General features: G+C 43.7%; 1 protein-coding gene across 1 annotated transcript in view; it reads right to left on the bottom strand.

The window, feature by feature from the left end:
* Positions 1-2,740: 2,740 nt before the first annotated feature.
* LOC120032672 (potassium voltage-gated channel subfamily KQT member 5-like) overlaps positions 2,741-24,420 on the bottom strand; it is a 133,732-nt gene continuing 112,052 nt past the window's right edge. Inside the window, exons 4-15 of the mRNA XM_038978869.1 lie at positions 22,312-22,487; positions 21,585-21,710; positions 20,532-20,642; positions 20,135-20,230; positions 18,910-19,004; positions 17,526-17,552; positions 13,385-13,444; positions 11,936-12,159; positions 8,834-8,945; positions 7,808-7,939; positions 5,401-5,527; positions 2,741-4,057 (exon numbers count right to left, since the gene is read on the bottom strand). Coding sequence (XP_038834797.1) covers positions 2,741-4,057; positions 5,401-5,527; positions 7,808-7,939; positions 8,834-8,945; positions 11,936-12,159; positions 13,385-13,444; positions 17,526-17,552; positions 18,910-19,004; positions 20,135-20,230; positions 20,532-20,642; positions 21,585-21,710; positions 22,312-22,487 — 2,603 coding nt within the window. The remainder of the gene's footprint in view (positions 4,058-5,400; positions 5,528-7,807; positions 7,940-8,833; positions 8,946-11,935; positions 12,160-13,384; positions 13,445-17,525; positions 17,553-18,909; positions 19,005-20,134; positions 20,231-20,531; positions 20,643-21,584; positions 21,711-22,311; positions 22,488-24,420) is intronic.

Here is a 24,420-nt window from a genome sequence, read left to right as displayed (position 1 = left end):
TCCATTAAACTAGCTGCTAGTTAATGTTAGTAAAATGTACAAACATTTTTAAGTTGATAAATGTTGAAATGGTGTTGTGTTTTCCTATGGCTGCTTGCATGTTCCCAATGCACTTTAAAAAATAAATCAGATACTAACATATTATAGCGCCTTGCTTGGCTTAAAAGCTCCCTTGCACTGTTCAAACTTTGTCGATACTGTTCCCTCTACACCTTATTGTATGCAACCTGTGAGCTTGATCTATATCAAAGACATTAAAACGTGTTCAAACTCACAACATGTGCATCATTTGTGCGCAGTCATTTAAATATGGGTTGACAGTTGAAAAATTGTTTTCAAGGTAATAACCAGATGTCAACACGCAGCTACAGAACAGAACATACACCACAACGATCATAGGCTTACAGAACATTTCTGTAAATATGTCACTAACACACTTGAATTTCCTTTTTTTTTATTGATGTAGGAGAATAGAAGTTTCTTGAGCATCTTTCATGACATTACAGGCTTGATGGAGCTAACTGAAATTATTACTATCGTATAGGTATGTGCACGTCATTTAAATAAATTAGGATAATGATCGTATGAGACACAATGATGACATTCTAAAGGGCAGTTTTCCTTTGGTAATACATGGTCTGTATGTGGATAAATAATGCCCAAATCAGTCTTTTTTTTTTTTATACAAGGGACGAAATAAAAATGAAGTATGTGAGACCATTTCAGCACAAAAGGCCAACAACCCACACGTTGGGTGCAAATAAACATGTTGAAATGGACATATCGCTAAGAAAGGCACCATGTTATGTACTGCATGTTTTATATACGTCACATATTCTGGTAAAGCCTTCAATAAGGATTTAATCGACCATAAATGTTTCTGCTAATGTTTCTGTTTCCAATGGTATGTGTACTGGAGCTTTGGATTTAGCGTACAATTTCATACTGTATTTCATGTTTAGAATGGATTTCTCTCCTTTGAAACAACCCCCTTGGTGAAACATCCAATAATCCTTACAGGATCCTGTTCAGTAGGCACAAAATGTTACAAAACGTTTTGAAACCGATGAGGTAGCCTACTACCTGAGGTTGAGCGTGTCCAATGAGTCATCTTTGCATTCCATTTCAAAATGTTTTGCTACATTGTGCCCTATTGAACATGACCCTGTTGTACCTGAATCTGTAACACTTAAAAGGGTAGTCAACCCAAATTACATTTATTTTATTTTATTTTGGTACCCTGTAAAGACTGCTTGAAGGGTAAGAAAAACAATGTAATTTTGTGATTTGAGTGACTTATCCCTTTAAGTCAAAAGGTTAATAGTTGTTAGCATTAGCCATGATGTCACTCACACTGCTTGCCAGGGTGTGCAAAATATCACTTACAGATTATTAACATAACATTATATACATTCTACAGCATGTCAACTTCAGTTTAAGCAATTTAATAAGCATTCAAAACTATAATGTATTAAAAGAACTACAGCCGGTGAGTGTGATTTCGACTGAAACCATAAGACTGCAAGTATCTTCATTTAATTAAAAGAGGGTCACATAATCAGATAACATAATATATTTTCGCACATTTTCTCCCTTCGTGTTTTGCTCTCTTGTGTTATAAGTAACAAAAAATAAAAAAATTGAATGAGAAGATACACAGGTATCTCAAGAAATCACATTCATAATGTGGATACCTTGGTCGTCGGATAGAAAACACCTCAGGGTGCACAATTGAACTGTGTTTTAGGCATAGAAATAGAAGTACTAGAACGGGCATCCCCATTCAAAGGTGTCATGATGGGTGGACCGTATTCTAGTAATTCTATTTCTATGGCTTTAGCAGCTATTCGTCTCCTGTTTTAGAAGTTATTCCTTTCCCGGGACTATGTGTAGCAGCTTGTGTACAATGGTTATATAGTATGTAAACTACCTGGAGTGTGTGTGTGTGTGAGTGTGTGTGTGTGTGTGTGACCTGTTGGCAGAATTCAATTTACCTCAAACTAGTATTGACCTGGACTTGGCAAGTCTATCATTACAATGAGGGGTGTTTTGTACCATTGTATGTCCACAATAGTCACTCAAATGAGAAACTATTATAGGGAACTGATGTGGGTGAAAAACTTGGTCGTATTGAGGCAACATTCATTTCACAATGGCTGCCTCAGAAGCTTTGGATACGAGTATGATATTGGGTTCATGTAAGCATTTAACTTGCCCCATACTTTAACTTTTACTGTACATGATTATGTGTATTAAAATTAAGGAAACGTTTTCTAGAAGGGTTTTGCCATAAGGCCTATAGGCATCAACAACTTCCTGTGTTAATGAATGACGACTTATGGGTAAGTTGTAACATGGGTAAGTTGAAAACATGCAGTGCTCATGCAGTGTCGAGATCACAGATCAACCCACTGTCTTTCAGGATTAAGTTTTGCTTGTTTCTTAGATATATATAATATATATATCAAAGTCTCTTTTTATACAGTTCTCTCTCTTTATTTTAACTTTTTTATTTTCTTTGTTTCGATTTCTTCAATAATAATTCATGCAATGATATGTTCATGTATCGTCGACTTGGATGAAAAATACTTAGCTTTTTATCAAATGAACCAACATAAAAATAAACAGAAATAACCATTATAGTCCCTCCCTGTTCCCCCTCACCCCTCCAAAAATAGAATAAAGAGCTTCTCTATAAGGTGAGGTTCTTTGATTGGTCCATACGACACGGGGGTGTGTCTTATTTTAGCCGTACGTGCGGCATGCTCAGGGACTCGGTGCTCCCAACTGAGGCGGGCGATGACGTGTTCCCGCTCCCGCTCGGCAGGCTCCTATTGAACCCCGCCAGAGCACTTAACCCCGCCCCAAGCCCCGGGTCTGTCCTCAGTAGCTCTGAAGAGTAAGAGGTTGCGTCGGCTGTTCCCTGGGACAGGAAGTCAAAGCCAAAGGCTCCACCTTGAGCCTCGGGGGGGAGAGCGAGGGCGTCCACATCCCTGTCGCTCATAAAGAGGTCCTCCTCCCCCCAGCCATCCCCGCCGCCCCCTCCCCCAGGGTCCTGACTACTGTGGGAGCCTGTGGGGGAGTCGCTGCTGCAGGGGCTGGGGGACGAGAGGCTGAGGCTAGGATGGTGGTGGCTATCCAGGGCCATGGAGGTGGTCGTCCCCCCCTGCCCCAGGTCTTGGACGGACATGGACTTGCCCAGGCTTCGGTCCACCTGTCTGGGATTGGAGCCGGAGGAGCAGCCGCCTCCTCCTCCCAGAGCAGAAGAGAGGGGTACCAGGGGCTCCATCTCCAGGCTTGTGTGTCTCCTCCAGGAGCCCTCTGCTTTGGCATTGCAGGGGGGGTCCCACTGGGGGGTCCCACTGGACCCCCCTCTTGACTGCCCCAGCCTCCCGATTCTGAGGCCTTGTTCTGGGCCTAACACATCACCATCCTCCCTCTCCTCCGGGCTTCCACAGAAGTCGCCCACCTTCACCTCCCTCTCCCTCTCCGGCCTGGAGTGACCCACTGTCCGGCTGGGCTGGGGAGGAGGTGGTGGGGGCCTGGCCAGAGTAGGAAACCCCCCGCCTCCAGATACACAATTAGGAGTAAGAATAGGAGGTGAGTGAGAAGAACTTCCGCTATGGACTGGTTCCCCACTTTCCGGCAGGGTATGATGATGACGATGGTGGTGATGTTGAGGAAGGGGCGACGGACTGAACGAGGAGGGCGGGGGCCCACCGGTAGAAGGCGAGGTGGTGCCAGTGTTGAGGTTGAGGCTGAGCTCGGTGGGCGGCGCCAGGATAAGGTGAAGTCCCCGGGACAGGTTTGAGGCGTTGGTGGAGGAGCGGCTCACGCACCCCCCTTGGCCCTCTATCCCTGGCCCACCTCCGGTGCTGCTGACCTGAGTAGAGCAGGTGGAGTGGTCCTTGAAGAGGATAGAGCTCTGGGAGTCTGAGGTCTGCTCCAGCTCAAACAGGGGCAAGGAGGAGAGGGTAAGGGCAGAGGAGGAGCCTTTACGTAACACATGCCGGTAGATGTCCAACAGGGAGTCTAGCTTCGACTCAATAGACTGGACCTAGAGAGGGATGGATTGAAGGGAGGAAGGAAGGACGGAAGGAAGGGAGGGAGGAAGGAAGGACGGAAGGAAGGGAGGGAGGGAGGAAAATAGAAATGAAGGTTAATATTAGCTACACAAAAGAAAGAGTACTTTCACATAATTGGTAATACAAACAACATGTAACCACATTTAACCATAATACGCAAAACAATTAAAATATGTTGAATAACAGTAGTTGGTAGCCCTTTACACTCATACCTGTACCCGTATACGGGTTAAAAATGGCAGATTTTGGGCACTAATGCTTCACAGCGCTGTATGGGTTTGGACTGACAGCCGTTCTGAACCTGAGCACCGCGTGCGTTAAGAATTTGCCTCTAGGCACTTGGGCAACGTTTGCAATTTTTTTCGTTCTCTTAGTGAGGGAAATGCTGTAAGTTAAGAGGACTCTATGTATTTTGAAAGATGAGACGATGAGGATTATTATAATAAATACTACTTTGATGTCACACAAGCAAGCCAAACACCCGTGAGTCCAAATGTGCACTTCACATCTCCATATCATAAAATTCACGTCTTATACAGTGTCAGCGTTTATGATCACTATGTTTGATGTACAGTTACAAGGTGACATGGCATCATACCCTGAGTTGTTCTGAACAGAATGAGCCTGTTTGTTTATTCTGAAGATAATTTGCCACCTGAATGCACTCATGACTCCTTTCTATACGTACCAGAATTACCTTGTGAAAGCCTAACACTGTAAGATCGTATATATTAACTTAGCTAGTCATGTTGGCAATAGAACAAGCTTTCAAATCATGCCCACCTGACCCAGACTACGATTCATTATGGACCATTTTTGGATTGTGTAAACAGCAACAGTAACTGTGTGACGACGGGGATGCAGGGTTGTGTTCCAAACACAACTACAAGTGTGCTTGCTCTAGTTCCTCAACGGCACAGCTAGGAGAGCTCAAAAAGTACCTTATAGTTGAAGACTCTTCTTTGAGTCATAAAAATGCATTGACATTTCTTAGGAACTGTGCAAACTTTGGAGAGGGGTGTGGCCACTTGGACACACCAGTTAGTCCTCTCACTCAAACCCTTGTAATTTTTGATTCAGTCTTGTGTCAGGTGAACTTGTGTACTCACCTTTGGTCTAATCATTTTTATTTTATTTAACTGTTCCCTTAAAATTGCTACCATGGTTATGCGTATGCTTTTCATATTTCTTCTGTAAGAAACATTTCAATTTAGCCCCGCCCGTATAGGCCAATTCCCACAAATGTAAAAGGTGAACCACACATAATTCACCATATTTAATGAACCAGTGTTTCAGTTCATGGAAACCCACTGACCTGCCGTTCAACTTTACAGACGCGTCCCAGCATACTCATGTCCTCCAGCAGGTCTCCATCAGACAGGAGCTTGTCCCGGATCTTCTTATCCAGAGGAATCTGGCCTTTACCCAGGATCTGGTCCACTCTGGAGGACACATGAGACATAGTGTTAAAGAGAGGGCACAGATAAGGAAATGGTGCAGGACCAGAGGATGTCCAGTAGGCAGCCCGCCGAGAAGGAAGAAGGAAGGAAAGAGAGTTAGAGTTGGAATTGGTCCTCTATGAGAATACAACACTTACTGTAGAGGCCATACTGCTCACAAGGATATATTTGGCTCGGTTTACTGTGTCACTAGAGATATATGTTGCAAGTGTATCAATATCAACAGCATCCCGCTGGACACACACACTGGCTGAATCAACGTTGTTTCCATGTCATTTCACGGAAAAGAGGTGGAACCAACGTGGAATAGACGTTGAATTGACGTCTGTGCCCAGTAGGATGTCAATACACCTTTTTTCAAAAGATCTACAATAAAACTTTAGAAGCCAAGAAGAAGAGAAGAAATGTAATATCTACTACTGGATTTTAAAGACAAAATGGATGACCTTAAATTACAAGCATAGTTTTTATTTGTATTTATATATCATTTTACTACACATTTGGATTTTCAGTTGAGATGTTTATATGAGATAATCAATATTTTCCATGACTCAAGAAGCTCTCGACCAGAAAATGTTTAAGTTTCTACCACATGGTGGCTCACTACTCACTCATTTGGTAAATAAGGCCTTTCAAATTCAGTGAAAGTTTAGGGCCTAGGTTTAATCAGATCAAGTGCCAACCTGCTATAGCCGACACCTGCATAGCTGACGTTTTGGCAGTGTCGGCGGTGGAACTGCATTGGAGCTGTAAATTGGTGAGCAGCTGCTCTTGTGATCATTGTCATGAAGCCACACCTCCCCACTTGCGTTAGAAGTTCGGAATGAGAAAGTGTAGGCTTTATAAAAATAATTACACTCAAATTGAAAAATCATTTAACTAAACCCTGAGGATTTTTAACAGCCTAATTGAGGTGTAGATTACATCTCACATTCCAGAATTCGAACTTAATGAGACTCCGTGCAGCCAATGGCAATGTCCGTTTAAGCTATAATGCCGGGAGCAACTTGTGGATTTGATCACTCTAACGCAATTCCACCTCCGACACCGTCAAACCATCAGCTGTGCGGATGTTGGCTAAAGCGGATCTGATTGAATCGAGCCATAAGTTTAAGAGAAAACTCAGAGAAAACTCAGTTGACAGGAATGCAGAACAGAAGAAACATCACCAGGAGGAATCTAGAAACTGAACCCATCAACAGTCCCAAGTGGATCCCCGTGCAAGATATACTGTCAACCTAGACAGGTAAGATATACTGTCAACTTAGACAGGTAAGATATACTGTCAACTTAGACAGGTAAGATATACTGTCAACCTAGACAGGTAAGATATACTGTCAACTTAGACAGGTAAGATATACTGTCAACTTAGACAGGTAAGATATACTGTCAACCTAGACAGGTAAGATATACTGTCAATTTAGACAGGTAAGATATACTATCAACCTAGACAGGTAAGATATACTGTCAATTTAGACAGGTAAGATATACTATCAACCTAGACAGGTAAGATATACTATCAACCTAGACAGGTAAGATATACTGTCAATTTAGACAGGTAAGATATACTATCAACCTAGACAGGTAAGATATACTGTCAATTTAGACAGGTAAGATATACTATCAACCTAGACAGGTAAGATATACTATCAACCTAGACAGGTAAGATATACTGTCAATTTAGAAAGGTAAGATATACTATCAACCTAGACAGGTAAGAAAAATGTGTGCGATTTGAAAACCATGCAGTGTTTCTTCTAGCAAACAATCCACTAGTCCACATGCAGGGGATGGGGAGAAAGTCAAGAGGGTGTGAGGATAGGAGAGTGCGTGAGGGGTGTGTGTGAGGGGCGTGAGGGGGTTAACTCTGACCCCTGAGTGGAGTTCTTTCTGCCCTGGCTGTAATACATGGGCAGGGAGGGAGAGGAAAAGGTCTTGGCTCGGCTGCTCAGAGGCTGGGGCCCCACTATCATGTCCAGCCTGTGGGGGAAAGTGAGGACACACACACACACGCACACACACACACACACACACACACACACACACACACACACAAATATGAATGTATGCACACAGACTCGAACATATGCACACTCACATGAAGACAAAGACATACTGCTCACATTAGTGGCTAAGCAGTGAATACACATAGGCAAACAGCTGCTAGCTAAGCTTTTCATGCATTGTATTGGACGGTCTAAGTTAGAGAGTGTGACTACGTGAGCACTTTGACCATGCGTGACAGTGCATTATTGTTCTCACCGTGTCTGCAGGCTCTTGATGCGACACAGCATGTCCAGGTGTCCGGCAGAGTACTGCTCTATGACGTCCTTCACATCGTACGGACGCAACGTCTCCTTAAACTTCTTCTTGGCCACGTGGAACTTCATTATCCTGGATGGACCAGACCAGGGTCATGTTCATTAAATACCAGAAGAAAGAACATTGACTGAAACAAGGAGGGACTACATGAACGTGTCTAATAAGAAATGCTTGTTTTTGTTTCCCGTTGCGAAACATTTCGCTACGGTGTGTGCTAATGAATGCGATCCAGCACAGGAGGGATTCTCAATGCAGTTTGTCAATCTACCATAAGAGGGAGTCCTCAAACAAAGAAGGACATTGACCTAGAGTAACACACGCCAAGGTACTGAGATCTAAAACAGAAACAGCAGAAACAGCTCTTCTTTCTCAACATAAATACATGACCGCTCATCTGGAGAATCATTTCATATTTCGAAAGAAAATATTCCTGTGAAGTTGTACAGCGAAAGATCTGAGGTAAAATCAGTCTTTACTTCACTGTTTACTTTAGCCGTGTAACATGTAAATCTAGCCCTTTGAGAGAGAGTAAAGGGGAGCTTAGTACATACACCTGTGGAGCCTAGGGGCCACATACAACGGAAGAGGTTGAATATGAGAGGCCCTTACTGCCCAATGTGAGGATCAAAGTGGTAAGACTGATGGACAAATTATATAGTAATGTATCCACTGGCTAAACCCATGGCGGGAAGTAAGAGGGATTTTGAAGCTGCCTCTCACGGTATGGATTAAGGGAAAGAGTTAGGAGGTTACAATAAGAAGAAAAAGGTCACGCTAAGGCTCTGATGACATACTTGAGTGAGGGCAGCAGGTGTGTGTGTGTGTGTGTGTGTGTGTGTGTGTGTGTGTGTGTGTGTGTGTGTGTGTGTGTGTGTGTGTGTGTGTGTGTGTGTGTGTGTGTGTGTGTGTGTGTGTGTGTGAGCAAGCAAGCAAGCAAGCGTGCGTTCGTTCGTGCGTATGGCTTACCTGACGGCTCGGATGACAGACTTGACGGAAGGCAGCAGGTCCTCCACAGAGATCTCACAGTGACACCCCTTGTCATCACCAAACCCATCCTCAGTGGTCATGTTAGAGTCAGCTAGAGAGAGAGAGAGAGATGGAGGGAAAGAGAGTTTGAGTTTTAACATACCTTTTTTTTATGATGGAGACAGAAAGAAAGAGAGATGAGGGAAGGAAGGAGAGAGGGTGGAAGGGGGTGGAGAGAGACAGTGGCGCGCATTCATTGATGCCAAGGGAAGCCAGGCTTCCACAAATATTCAAAAAATAATAATTTTAAAACATATCTTTCGTCTCTCTCTGTGTTTTAATGATTTTCCATCAATTCGCAAGTGGCTGAATCTCACCGGAGAAATCATCAGAGTGAGGGAAACAGCGCCCTTCTGTCTCAGTATGTGTAGCCCATCTATCTGATGCTGTGTGGACCAAAAGAGTATGACATGTTGTGGCAGTATTTCTATTTAATCTTTATTTAACTGGGCAAGTCAGTTAAGAACAAATTCTTATTTACAATGACGGCCTACCCCTGCCAAACCCTAACCCGGACGACGCTGGGCAAATTTTAGGCTGACGTTAAATAGCTAGCTAACTTATCTGATTCATTGTTACCCATGCGAGGAAGTTAGGCTAGCAAGCGTTTTAGGTAGGTGACAGAGCCATAGACCATTTAGCCAACATGAAAGAGAGGAGGATGGCATTGGCATTCAGCTAGTCTACAAGTAGGGTGAGTCCAAACTTTAAAAAAAAAACTATTTTCAGTGTATTCAAAAAAGCATACTGTATATAGCCTTGTTGATTAAATGTTTAAGTTGAAATGGTGCTGAAATAGCAGAGGCAATACTCCTGTTGTCTTTGTGTTGACTTCTAAATCAGTAGTTGTTTAGTAAACTGTCAAACATTAACTCGCTTTAACATGTTGCAGGCAGTCGTGGAAAAAGTACCCAATCGTCATACTTGAGTAAAAGTAAAGATACCTTAATAGAAAGTCACCCAGTAAAATACTACTTGAGTAAAAGTCTAAAAGTATTTGGTTTTAAATATACTTAAGTATCAAAAGTAAATGTAATTAATAAAATAAGTATAAAAAGTAAAAGTAGAAATCATTTCAAATTCCTTATATTAAGCAGACGGCACCATTGTCTTGTTTTTTAAATGTATGAATAGCCAGGGGCACACTCCAACACTCAGACATTATTTACAAAAGATGCATTTGTGCTTAGTGAGTCTGCCATCCCAGAGGCAGTAGGGATGACCACGTGTTCTCATGATAAGTGTGTGAATTTCACAATTTTCCTGTCCTGCTAAGCATTCAAAATGTAACGAGTACTTTTGAGTAAAAAGTACTATATTTTCTTTAGGAAAGTAATGAAGTAAAAGTAAAAGTTGCCAAAAATATAAATAGTAGCGTAAAGTACAGAAATGACTTAATTAGTCCTTTAAAGTATTTTTACTTAAGTACTTTACACCACTGGTTGCAGGTCATTTAACTACTCATTACATGCATATTTGCTTTGTGGACTTCCCTGGACCGACGTTGCTCTCCGGTTCTGTGATGAAACAAATGTATGTATAGTTGAATTTATTTCACCACTATGAGACTGTTGTCAATTGTTATCTCTGCCTTATTGTATATCACGGCAACGTATGAACGAATGGGTTATAGAGCAAACAACGCAATTATCCCAACATTGGTTGGAACATGTTTTTACTGGCTTGGTTTCCACAGGGATTTTACCCACGCACTGCTACTGGAGAGGGAGAGAGAGAGAGAGAGAGACAGCGAGAGAGATGAGAGAGAAAAAAAATGAAAAACTCTTGTTTTCACAAAAGAGAGTCCATATAGTATAGCAGAAGAGCGCGAGCCTGAGAGCTGCCTGGCCTCAGTAGGTATATTGCTAATGGGAAATATTTATCACAAAGACCTGCTGTTTATGAGTGGCCAGGCATGAGTTACGACATAAAGCACACCAAAGCGGGCCAGGGGTTAGAAGTGGTAGAGTGCAGATCAAACAAATTTTCCCCTGACCAATAAAACGTTTTCTATGACCCCAGGTTAATGCTATTTGTAATGTGACAAGGCAAGCCACCGCGGGCCTTTGGGAGATTGGTGTGTGTGTGTCAGCCAGCATCCATCTCTGCTCTCATTAATTCAGAAAGTACTGTTGCTGGTTCTTGGCAAAGCCATTTAATCCATCTGGCATACCGTATATGCAACAATCCATTTACCATATACAACATGATTATTGTATGGTTGTGTAAGGTAAGTGTCATATACAGTATAGTCATTAGTCCTCACTTTATCCAAAACGTCTCTTACACCAGATTCAGCTGGATAAATCACCCATTCCATTTCTATCCATCCTCAACATAATGTGCTGGTAATAGTGTTATTATAGTCCACTATTGGTGTAGACCTACTTCATTCTAGAATTTAGCTGGTGTTCCGTTTGACCTAGCTACCTGGTCCCTGTGGCTGTTACCCTGCCTTCCTCAGCCAGCTGGCTAGGCTGGGTAGTGCAGCACTGCAGCCTCTGCTAGCACCTTAAGGCTGCTAATCTACAGCATACCCGTTCCCTTCCCTTCTCACCCACCATCCAGAGTACGGTTCAGAGCTCCAGCCATAACCAAGCCGGCCAGCCCCACTAGCCCAGACCAGCGCACCGCAAACAGGCATTAACATTCCTCCCGCTGGGCCTAGCTGGCTCTACGGCTGGCTCTATGGTCTGTGCCAGCTCTGGTCTGGTCTGCCCATAAGACCAGCGGTCTAGGAGTAATCCTTCATAGGCGCCCAGCCAGAGAACTTAGGGAAAGAGAGTGAAAGCTAGCATGACATTAATAGTGTGGTTGTAAGTTGATGTAACTCACCAGTGATCTAAGGATAAGCTAAGTATATCTAAAGATATCATGAGATATCATTCTGAAGATGATAACATGCGTAGAAAGCATCAGGGCAAGATTACCATTTTGGTATGAAGGCAAAGGAAATGACATGGTACCAATCAACCCATCTCTTACACCAAATGCCCAAATCCAACAATTGAACAATCACGACAATTCATTAGTTCCTCTCACCATCGGCAGTGGAGCGTGATTGGATCTTGAGGCGGAGGGAGGGTCTGAAGCGGGTGCGGTCGTTGAAGCTCCAGCTCTTCTGGACCTTGGCAGGGCTGGTGCCCTCCGTACCCCCAGCCTCAGTCCCCGGGGACCGCCGGTCGCTCACCGACGTCTGCCGGCTCTTAATACTCTGCCCCCTGGGGCTCGCCATTCGGACCCGGTCTTTGAAACTCAGCTTCTGGCTGTCATGGGGATGGATCGATGGAGGGAGAAAGGGGGATGATGGTGTGGAGGGATGGAGAGAGAGAGAAAGAAATGGTGTTAGTGGAACAAAGATATACACACATACTGTATCAAGATCAAGCACAGGTTCGGGGTCGGGAACAATTCAAACAAAATGCATTGATTGGAAACTTTTTACAGGAGTCTTTCACCATTTCATGAGTTTGTTCATTCGTTTACCCAATTATTGGTTGGTTCACTGGAGAGCAAGGCATTTAAATTAGGTTAGCTTGATGGGCCTATTCATAGACCAGCATGCACTGCAGCCTATTATCCAAAATACAAGCGCACAGCAGGCAAAATGCTTCAGCGGGTACCCTACTGTTAGTATGTAATTATGATTCTTTAGCACTCAGCTCACTCCTAAACATGTGACCTCAGCTGGCCAATCACTGTCTCTCTGACTGGCAGAGTCCCCATTGGAGGAGCATAGAAGAGGTACCATAGGAGTTTGTGCAGGGGAGGGTCTTGTATCATAGATAACCAAGACCACCAAGGGAATAGGGTGAAGTGATGATTTCATTAAACCTTGTGATGAACTATTCATGGGGTCTAATATCCAAGGACGGACTGCTGAAATGGTGAGACGCACGGTGGAGTGCTGAGGTCAGAGGATGGACAATGCTGTGTACAGGGTTTCCAAGTGACAACACGCAGGGGCAGTGGAGGGGCCGTGCAGAGGACAGGCAGCGGGCAAGGGGTAGGAAGCTATACCCAATCTAACTGTGACTGTTTCGGTGGTCATTGTAAATGTTAACTGTTGAGATGAAGTCATTGTGTCTTTCACGTTTTGGTGATGTGAGTGTGAATGGTGTGAATGACAGGAAGTGAGGTAAGAGGCAAGAGTAGTTGATAAAACTTCCAGAAGGATTGAAGTTGATGGTGAAATATCACAATGAACCAGTTAGACAGCATATCTGTTCAGTGGATCTGTTTTGAAGACCTTCCCAAATAGCTGTTGTACATTCAGAAATAAGAGCAACACGAGTTAGTGTACAGTAAGAGAAGTGGTTAAAATCATAAGACAACAGGCAGCAGTTTCAGGCACTGTCCAAAAGCAGCTCAGCTCAGCGGGCCATTTTGAAAACCACCAACTTTCTCTCGGATATCGAATCCATGCATCAAGAATAAATTCGTAGTCATTCCCAAAATAGTAATGAGTCCAAGCGGGCAGGGGGGATGTACCTAGTATGTTTCCGTAGGGTACACCTCCTCAGTAGCTTCTGCTTACTACTGAGAACCTTACTACAAACCAGAGGAAAGAGATACGGTAAGCAAATATATGTGTTTATAATGTACAGTACCAGTCAAAAGTTTGGACACCTACTCATTCAAGGTTTTTATTTTATTTTTACTATTTACAAAACTATGAAAAAACACATATGGAATCATGTAGTAACCAAAAAAGTGTATAATATATTTGACATTTGAGATTCTTCAAAGTAGCCACTCTTTGCCTTGATGACAGCTTTGCACACTCTTGGCATTCTCTCAACCAGCTTCATGAGGTAGTCACTTGGAATGTATTCCAATTAACGGGTGTGCCTTGTTAAAAGTTAATTTGTGGAATTTCTTTCCCTCTTAATGCATTTGAGCCAATCAGTTGTGTTGTGACAAGGTAGGGTTGGTATACAGAAGATAGCCCTATTTGGTAAAAGACCAAGTCCATATTATGGCAAGAACAGCTCAAATAAGGAAAGAGAAATGACAGTCCATCATTACTTTAAGACATGAAGGTCAGTCAATACGGAACATTTTTGAAAGTTTCTTCAAGTGCAGTCACAAAACCATCAAGCGGTGTGATGAAACTAGCTCTCATGAGGACCGCCAAAGGAAAGGAAGACCCAGAGTTTCCTCTGCTGCAGAGGATAAGTTCATTAGAGCCTCAGAAATTGCAGCCTAAATAAATGATTCACAAAGTTCAAGTAACAGACACATCTCAACATCAACTGTTCAGATGAGACTGTGTGAATCAGGCCTTCATGTTCGAATCGCCTCAACTAAAGGACACTAATAAGAAGAAGACTTGCTTGGGCCAAGAAACACGAGCAATGGACATTACACCAGTGGAAATCTGTCCTTTGCTCTGATGAGTCCAAATTTGAGATTTTTGGTTCCAACCGCCATGTCTTTGTGAGACGCAGAGTAGGTGAACGGATGATCTCCACATGTGTGGTTCCCACCGTGAAGCATGGAGGAGGAGGTGTGATGGTGTGGGGGTGCTTTGCTGGTGACACTGTCAGTGATTTATTTAGAATTCAAGGCACACTTAAACAGCATGGCTACCACAGCATTCTGCAGTGATACGCCATCCCATCTGGTGTGCGCTTAGTTTGACTATATGTTTTCAACAGTACAATGACCCAAGCCAAGGCTGTGTAAAGGCTATTTGACCAAGAAGGAGAGTGATGGAGTGCTGCATCAGATGACCTGGCCTCCACAATCACCCGACCTCAAACCAATTGAGATGGTTTGGGATGAGTTGGACCACAGAGTGAAGGACAAGTGTTCAGCATATGTGGGAACTCCTTCAAGACTGTTGGAAAAGCATTCCAGGTGAAGCTGGTTGAGAGAATGCCAAGAGTGTGCAAAGCTGTCATCAAGGCAAAGGGAAGAATCTCAAATCTCAAATATATTTAGATTTGTTTAACACTTTTTTGTTTACTACATGATTCCATATGTGTTATTTCATAGTTTTGATGTCTTCACTATTATTCTACAATGTAGAAGATAGTAAAAATAAAGAAAAACCCTTGAATGAGTAGGTGTGTCCGAACTTTGACTGGCACTGTATGTGAACGTCTTTGTATAGTTTATGAATGTAGCTTCTATGAATGTCTATGTGTACTTATGTAAAGATGTTATATGCCTTTATGTCTAATCTAATCTATACAATCACCACCTCAAACTAAGTGTATTAATGTCTATGTACAGTATAGTTTATGGATGTAAATATAACTTATGACAGATGACATAGTCCTTTATGTCATGCATATGAAGGCTTTATAAGCACAGCATGATCACTCGGCTTCAATCACACGAAACTAAAGCGTGACCAGAGATACTGTAGAACCACTATACTTTGTCAACCACTTGCTGACATTTAGAAAGAGCGTGTTCGAAAGGTAATTGAGCTCAGTGGAGAGAGAAAATGAAGAGCCTAGGTATGACAGCGTTTTAAAAAAGCCTATCATTTGATAATTCAGTCCCACTCCTGTCCATGTCTCTCATTTAACCATACTAATTCAGCTGGCTGAGAGAGAGAGAGAGAGAGAGGGTGAGGGAGAGAGAGAGAGAGGGTGAGGGAGAGAGAAGGAGAGACAGGGAGAGAAAAAGAGAGAGAAAGAGGGAGAGACAGGGAGAAAAAGATGGGGAGAGAGTGAAGAGAGAGAGAGAGAGAGTGAAGAGAGAGAGAGAGAGAGTGAAGAGAGAGAGAGAGAGAGAGAGAGAGAGAGAGAGAGAGAGAGTGAGAGAAAGAGAGAGAGAGAGAGAGAGAGAGAGAGAGAGAGAGAGAGAGAGAGAGAGAGAGAGAGAGAGAGAGAGAGAGAGAGAGAGAGAGAGAGAGAGAGAGAGAGAGAGAGAGAGAGAGAGAGAGAGAGAGAGAGAGAGAGATGGGCGCTGAGTCATATATGTGGAGGACGGTAAACTTTTAGAACAGGCAACCTGTCGGGCACCAGTAGGCTTTCAGGGCCATCGGCACCTGGTTCAATGACACTCAAAAATGGATTGTTATTTATTTATTTTTCTCCTGAAGTTTTGAGGTGGAGCCCTTGACCATGAGAGGGGTTGTGAATTGAATTCAATAGGTGGAGGATGCTGGAGCTTTGTTCTCTCTCTTTTTCTCTCGTTCTCGCTCTCTCCCTTCCTCTGTCTCTCCTTTTCTACCGACATGCTTTTTAAGTGTTTGGGTTTGCGTGGGATGGATTCTGTCCTCGCCCTCTCAACACTGAAAGGTTTTATTTTTTCTGCTATTCTGTTGACGCTTTACATTTAGTTTGGAAATCTCAGATAAAAAATAAGTACATTCTCGACACAGACAAATGTTTTAGTGGCCCTCAGGTTTTTAATTCTGTTTTTCACTTTAAAGACACACACATTTTGCTTTCCCTACTGTTGTGTAACGACAGCTAAGACAACATATTACATCACTTCTAGCTCCCACAGAGAGAGAGAGAAACAGAGAAAGAGACACAGAGAGATAGAGAAAGACAGAGAGAGGGGAGAGAGAAAGACAAAGAGAGATAGATAGAGGGGAGAGAGAGAAAGACATAGAGAGAGAAAGACAGAGAGAGATAAAGACGGAGAGAAATAGGGCGAGAAAGACAGAGAGAAATAGAGAGAGGGGAGAGAGAGAACGACAGAGCTAGAGAAAGACAGAGCGAAAGACAGTGTTTTCTCTCCCTCTTCTATCTTTCCTCTGTAATTTAGTGTCTGTGTCACTCAAATCCTGTTATACTGAAATACACACACGACACACGACTGCAATAAACACAATTATTTTTCATTTTAGAGAGAGAGCGAGAGAGAAACCACTGCCATCCTTTCCTTCCTGAAGAACACCTCAGGTACAGAGAGATGCAGTGAGAGAAAGGGATGAGGGAGAGGAAGAAAGGACAAGAGCTGAGAGAGAATAGGGGAGTGGGACGAATAAAGAGAAGAGAGTGAAGAAGGAAGAAGGAATAATAAAAGGAGAGAAAGAAAGATAAACACTGAAGAAAGAGGGGGGAGAGGCCCAGAGGAGAGGCCCAGGGGAGAGGCCCAGGGGAGAGGCCCAGAGGAGTGGCCCAGGGGAGAGGCCCAGGGGAGAGGCCCAGAGGAGAGGCCCAGGGGAGAGGCCCAGGGGAGAGGCCCAGAGGAGAGGCCCAGAAGAGAGGGAAATAATGACTAAGTAATGAACTGGTGGTTGTTTCTATAAATGGAACCATTAAGTTAAGAGCTAGGGCCAACACCTCTTAATTAGCTATCTTTCTCTACTATAGGTCTCCAGACTGCATATTGGCACTTTCAGCAGCAATACACTGTAAGTCCCAAATGACACCCTCCTCCCTTTATAGTGCACTACTTTTGACCAATGTCCTACGGATAGAGAGACATTTGGGACACAGCCACACAGTTCTGAATAGCGGCTGAAAGCATTGGCATTTCCATTTGGGTCATTTGGCAGAGCAGACGATCTTATCCAGAGCGCCTTGCCATCAGTGTACTCCACACAGGCAGGAGGGAAGACATGACCCCCAACACACAGGGTTACGACGCACACCGGCGGTAGTGCTGCGTCTGGATCTGTGCGTCATGTAGATGCACAGTGCAAGTAGGAGGTACGCACCTTGTGGACGATTCACCCTGGTCCTTCCTTCAGGTTGAGAAGTGAGAGAGGGGAGAGAGTGAGGAAATATTTAGCAAAGTCTTCATCGCAAACATTATCTACTGCGCCAGCGAGTAGCGAGATGACCTCCAGGGGTCGTCACCAAAAGAGATGCTGAGGATTTGAGGCAGCGTTGTGTTGAGCACATGAGCAAATCACAAGCAAGACTAAACAGTCACCAGACTAAACAGAAACAAGACTCCAGACACACACATGCATTTCAATGCAGTATAACTATCTAGGCAAACTCGCTAGCAGTGTGTAGACAGGTATGTGTGTGTGTGTGGTGTGTGTGTGGTGTGTGTGTGTGTGTGTGTGTGTGTGTGTGTGTGTGTGTGTGTGTGTGTGTGTGTGTGTGTGTGTGTGTGTGTGTGTTGTCTATCTGTCAGTTAAGCATGTAGCAGATGCATTCTCCAATATCTCCAGGTTCCACAACATTCCATCTGCATATTTACCAGTCTTGAAATGCTATTGGCAGATAATACCAATACAGGCACTCCAGATCTCCCAATCACACAAGGCTATTCCAGCACAGTGGCAATCCAATGAGACGAGAGACGGAGAAGTGGCCACACATTCAATAAAGCCTGATTGGATCATTTAGATTCTGATTACCGTCAGAAATGGATGAGCCGTGGAGGACGACCGCTAAATTCACTGCCTCAGTTGGACGTGGAGAGCAGACAATCTCAAGTCTTCAGTGAATCTTAGCTGACTGTGTTAGGCGAAGTTCCAAATGGCACCCTATTCCCCATGTAGTGCACTACTTTTGACTAGGGCCTGATCAAAAGTAGTGCACTACATAGGGAATGGGGTGTCATTGACAACGCTACCTTAAACTGTTAGACTGTTGGTTTGAGCATATATTGGGAGATATGAATGCCTGTTGTGTTAGCAGGATAGAGGTGTACTGGGGTTTTGTCTAGATTATTGGTTTTTAGTCATAGTTCTTGAGTTCACTACAGTTTGGATGAAAAGGAACCTGGACAATATTGGTATTTTGATGGCTGTGAACTATTTACTTATAATAACTGAAGACAAATGATAAAAATATAAATGTATTCATTCACAGAAAAGAAGGAAGTACATGAGTAAAATAGAACTTGAGGTACAGAGGTAGAGGAGATAAGTAGAAAATGAGTAGCCTGGTCCCAGATCAGTTTGTGCTGTCTTGCCAACACCTACGGCCATTGTCACACCAAACGTGCCAAACAGATCTGGGACCAGGCTAGAAAAGAAGAGGAAAGTTAACAGAAATACTTAATTGTAAAAAGAGAAGGGAAAAGACAGCTTAACAGGGGCACAGACACCAAACTCTGACACCAGCTGCCAATGTTGTACCTACTTTGTAGGGCTGCAGGTATGCAACGCCTTCAAATGAGGCTTCCAGGTAGCAATGGAAACCGAGTTCTCATCAGCCGCATAACTACGCCAAACACACTGCATGCAGAATACACAAAAAAACAGGTGGGGGAAAAGAAAAAAGAGACAAAAGAGAGAAAAGGAGACAAAACAAAAAGAAAAAAGAAAAAGAAAGGACAAACAGAGGAATAAAAAAAATGGGGGAAAAAACTCTGATTAGTGATAAAAAACACAACAAAGCAATCACGGGTCAAAGGTCAGTGACACGTTCTGTGCCTGGGCTGAGTTCGGAGGCCAGGCACGATGGGGGTACAGTACATGCCTGTGGGGCTGGGAGGGCAGGAGGCTCACGTGGTAACGCCACGTGGCGCCTAGATACGGCCTGGTAGAGGAGTCGGTGGAGTAGTAGCGCCACGCAGCCTGGTGCGGTGGGAGGATGGAGAGGAGGAGCGTTGAAGGGGAGGAGAAAGGAGGTAGAGGAGGAAGAAGAAGATAGCGGGGGAGGAGCGTAAGGAGGAGAAGAGGAGAAGAAAGAGCAAGGTAAGAGGAGAAAGCAGAGAAGGTAGAGGAGGAGGAAGGCAGGAGAGGAAGCGAGGGATAGAGGGATACACAAAGGAAACCATAAGGTGAGGTCACAAACAGGAAGGAAAAGAGGAAGACGAGTGATGCAGGGAAGAGGGAGGGATAGCTAACAGCTTAAGCTTGCCTGCCACTCTTGTGGGTAGAGTGTTAGGAATTGGGTAGAATGGACAGAACCTGGCTTGGAAGCAATGGAGAACCAGGGGTTAGAGGAGGTTACCCTACATGCTGGTTCCTGGGCATGTTTGGAGGGTTTGTGAGGGGGAAAAATAGAGACTGGATAACAACAAAATTACTTTTCATTTCAACGTCACCATACTTCACAACAGTAAGGTAAACTATTGATTCAATCAACGAGAGACAATTAGTATTTATCTCTGGCACAAACATCTCTAATGATGTATTCATAGCCCAAGGGCAATTTGAATTGACAATACCATTAAAGTGACTATAGTACAAATAGCAGTATTGAAGTAATGAGGCTATGTCCCAAATGGCACCCTATTTCCTTCATAGTACACTGTTTTTGACGAGGGCCCATAGGGCTTGGGTGAAAAGTAGTGCACTATATAGGGAATATGGTCCCATTTTGGACGTACCCTGTGATAGATACAACAGTTTGTCTTTACCTGGATGAGACAAGCGGCTGGGTTCCTCCTCTTCTCAAAGTGCTTCTGTCTGTGCTGCTCCTGGACCTTCAGGGCAAAGCCTGAGCCCAGTATACCCTGGGAAGTCACAGGAGGACATGGGAATCAGGTGAGAAGATGGAAAACTGCTCTTTTGTCGGCCATTTTGGGTCAATGCCTCATTTGTGACTGTGAACAACATGTGACCATGAAGTCACATAGGGGAGGTAGCTGTCTAGTAGAGTAACTGAAAGGATACAATCATGTAAGTAGTGTGCGTGTGTGTGTGTGTGTGTGTGTGTGTGCATGTATCTGCCAATTTGTGTGTGTGTGTGTGTGTGTGTGTGAGTGCGTATGTACGTCAGTGTGTGTGCGCGTATGCGTGTGTGTATGTACTCACCGCTGGCAGGGCAAAGAAAGAGATGCCCAGTAGTGCAAACCCAGCTGAGAGCATGCGCCCGGTCCAGGTCTTCGGGGTCTTGTCGCCGTAACCAATGGTTGTCAAGGTGATCTGAGAACACACAAAAACACAATTATATCTTGAGAAAGACACCGCTATTATCCATGATAGGTCCTCAATTATACTATATGGAGCGAAGCCACCAAAATAAATATCATAGACGTACATTTGTGAGGGCATTGAAATCCTAACAAAATGGCTGCAATTTACACTGTTTACTAGGGTCTATTCACAAGTATACGTTTTGTATGTGTGACGATAATGTATCTCTGCTTTTTGACATTTATATCACTTCATTGGCTTATTATATAGCTTTAGTTTCATCTGCCGTCTCTCTCATCTCGCTCTCTCTCTCTCACCTCTCTCTCTCCTACTGCTATCTAATTGACTGAAAAGCACAGAAGATAATTCCCTATTGATTTAGTGACTCTCTTCTATCTGGGTTTTCTACCCATTCTGCCGTGTTGGGCTGCCGTGCATGACAAAGAAGGCCGTGGCCATTTTGTGTCATTATGACTTTTGGAGGCAGTATGGAAATGGTGGCTAATGGTGCTGGGGCTAATGTATATTACGAAGAAGAAGGTTTTTAATCAAAGCTTATGTGCAACAAAACAGGAGGGACATAAAAAGAAAAGTGCCTGGCAAAGAATGAAAGGACTTTCTGCTTCTTCTCCTTTGGGTGGATGAAATAACGTGAAAATAATAATACTGAAAATGTGTCGTATTAGTGAAAATGATGAATTTTCAGAGGTAAATACTATTTGAATAAGAGCTTTATATCCTTGTTGCCCAGAAACCAAATCAGGGACAGACCGTGCCGCTGAGAAGAAATCCGGAACATTAAATGAATAGAACATCAAAAAACAATGTTAATAGTGTTTGGAAAACAGTCAGAGGAAAAAGGAACCCTTAACTGTTCCAACATCATTCACCGTCCACTGTGGACTCTCCCATTACGAGGGCAGACAGGGGAGTATCTGTAACTTTACTCACCGTTCCCCACCATAAGGCATCAGCATAGGTGGCAAACTCGCTGTTGAACTTGTTCTCCACAAGGTACACCAGAAAGGAGGAGAAGATGAGGACCAGGAAGCCAATGTACCAGGCCGTCACCAGCTCCTACAGGGAGAGAATTTGAATTTTTTTACGATTCCCATTAGCTGACACCATGACGTCAGAGAAGACGTCTCCAGAGAAGGAAGAGAGGAAAGAGGAGAGAGGAGGGAGAAGAAAGGAGAGAGGAGAGAAGAGAGAAGAGAGGAGAGAGGAGAGAGAAGAGTGGAGAGGGGAGAGAAGAGAGGAGAGAAGAGAGGAGATAAGAGAGGAGGGAGGAGGGAGAAGAAAGGAGAGAGGAGAGAAGAGAGGAGAGATGAGAGATGAAAGAGGAGAGGAGAGAAGAGAGGAGAGAAGAGAGGAGAGAAGAGAGGAGGGAGGAGGGAGAAGAAAGGAGAGAGGAGAGAAGAGAGGAGAGATGAAAGAGGAGAGGAGAGAAGAGAGGAGAGGAGAGGAGAGGAGAAAGAAGAGCAGAGAGAAGAGAGGAGGAAGGAGAAAGGAGAGAGGAGAGAGAGAAGAAGTGTGTGTGACTGTGTTTGTCTGTGACTGTGTGTGTGTGTGTGTGTGTCTGTCACCGTGTGTGTGTCTGTGTCTGTGTCTGTGTATCTGTGACTGCGTATCTGTGACTGTGGATCTGTGACTGTGTATATTCGTCAGGCAGCCCCACCTTGCTGTGTGCGTACACAACTGATCCCAGCAGTTTCCAGGTGCCGCCGCGCCGGTCCATGCGCACCATACGCAGGATCTGCAGGAAGCGGAGACTACGCAGGGCGGAAGTGGCGAAGATGTTACCCTGGCTTCCTGCCGACACCACCGCTACGGAGGCTATCAGTACGATGATATCTGGGAGGGGGAGGGGGATATGTGAATTTTGAGAGAAAGGGAAGAGGAAAGGGAGAGACAGAGAGAGGGGTGAGAGAAGAGAGTGTGAGAGAGAGAGCGAGAGAAAGAGAGGGAGAGAGAGAGGGGGGAGAGAGAGAGAGAGAGAGAGAGAGAGAGAGAGAGAGAAAGAAAGAAAGAAAGAAAGAAAGAAAGAAAGAAAGAAAGAAAGAAAGAAAGAAAGAAAGAAAGAAAGAAAGAAAGAAAGAAAGGGGGAGGAGGATCAGGAGAAAGAGACTGGACACTAGACTGGACACTAACATAATAATACTGGTGTAGACTGGACACTAACATAATAATACTGGTGTAGACTGGACACTAACATAACAGTACTGATGTGGATTGGACACTAACAAAACAGTACTGGTGTAGACTGGACACTAACATAACAGTACTGATGTGGATTGGACACTAACAAAACAGTACTGGTGTAGACTGGACACTAACATAACAGTTTTGGTGTGGACTGGACACTAACATAACAGTTTTGGTGTGGACTGGACACTAACATAACAGTACTGGTGTGGATTGGACACTAACATAACAGTACTGGTGTGGACTAGACACTAACATAACAGTTTTGGTGTGGACTGGACACTAACATAACAGTACTGGTGTAGACTGGACACTAACATAACAGTTTTGGTGTGGACTGGACACTAACATAACAGTACTGGTGTGGACTGGACACTAACATAACAGTACTGGTGTAGACTGGACACTAACATAACAATACTGGTGTAGACTGGACACTAACATAACAATACTGGTGTAGACTGGACACTAACATAACAGTACTGGTGTAGACTGGACACTAACATAACAATACTGGTGTAGACTGGACACTAACATAACAGTACTGATGTGGATTGGACACTAACATAACAGTACTGGTGTAGACTGGACACTAACATAACAGTTTTGGTGTGGACTGGACACTAACATAACAGTTTTGGTGTGGACTGGACACTAACATAACAGCACTGGTGTGGATTGGACACTAACATAACAGTACTGGTGTGGACTGGACACTAACATAACAGTACTGGTGTAGACTGGACACTAACATAACAGTTTTGGTGTGGACTGGACACTAACATAACAATACTGGTGTAGACTGGACACTAACATAACAGTACTGGTGTAGACTGGACACTAACATAACAATACTGGTGTAGACTGGACACTAACATAACAGTACTGATGTGGATTGGACACTAACATAACAGTACTGGTGTAGACTGGACACTAACATAACAGTTTTGGTGTGGACTGGACACTAACATAACAGTTTTGGTGTGGACTGGACACTAACATAACAGTACTGGTGTGGATTGGACACTAACATAACAGTACTGGTGTGGACTGGACACTAACATAACAGTACTGGTGTAGACTGGACACTAACATAACAGTACTGGTGTAGACTGGACACTAACATAACAATACTGGTGTGGACTGGACACTAACATAACAGTACTGGTGTGGACTGGACACTAACATAACAGTACTGGTGTGGACTGGACACTAACATAACATAACAGTACTGATGTAGACTGGACACTAACATAACAATACTGGTGTAGACTGGACACTAACATAACAGTATGGTGTAGACCGGACACTAACATAACAATACTGGTGTAGACTGGACACTAATATAACAGTACTGGTGTGGACTGGACACTAACATAACAGTACTGGTGTAGACTGGACACTAACATAACAGTACTGGTGTGGACTGGACACTAACATAACAGTACTGGTGTGGATTGGACACTAACATAACAGTACTGGTGTGGACTGGACACTAACATAACAGTACTGGTGTGGACTGGACACTAACATAACAGTACTGGTGTAGACTGGACACTAACATAACAGTACTGGTGTGGAC

Source organism: Salvelinus namaycush, chromosome 39, assembly GCF_016432855.1.
Source record: "Salvelinus namaycush isolate Seneca chromosome 39, SaNama_1.0, whole genome shotgun sequence".
In the NCBI taxonomy this organism is placed as follows: domain Eukaryota; kingdom Metazoa; phylum Chordata; class Actinopteri; order Salmoniformes; family Salmonidae; genus Salvelinus; species Salvelinus namaycush.
The sequence above is the reverse complement of the archived record's forward strand: the minus strand, read 5'-3'. Positions and strand labels throughout refer to the sequence as shown.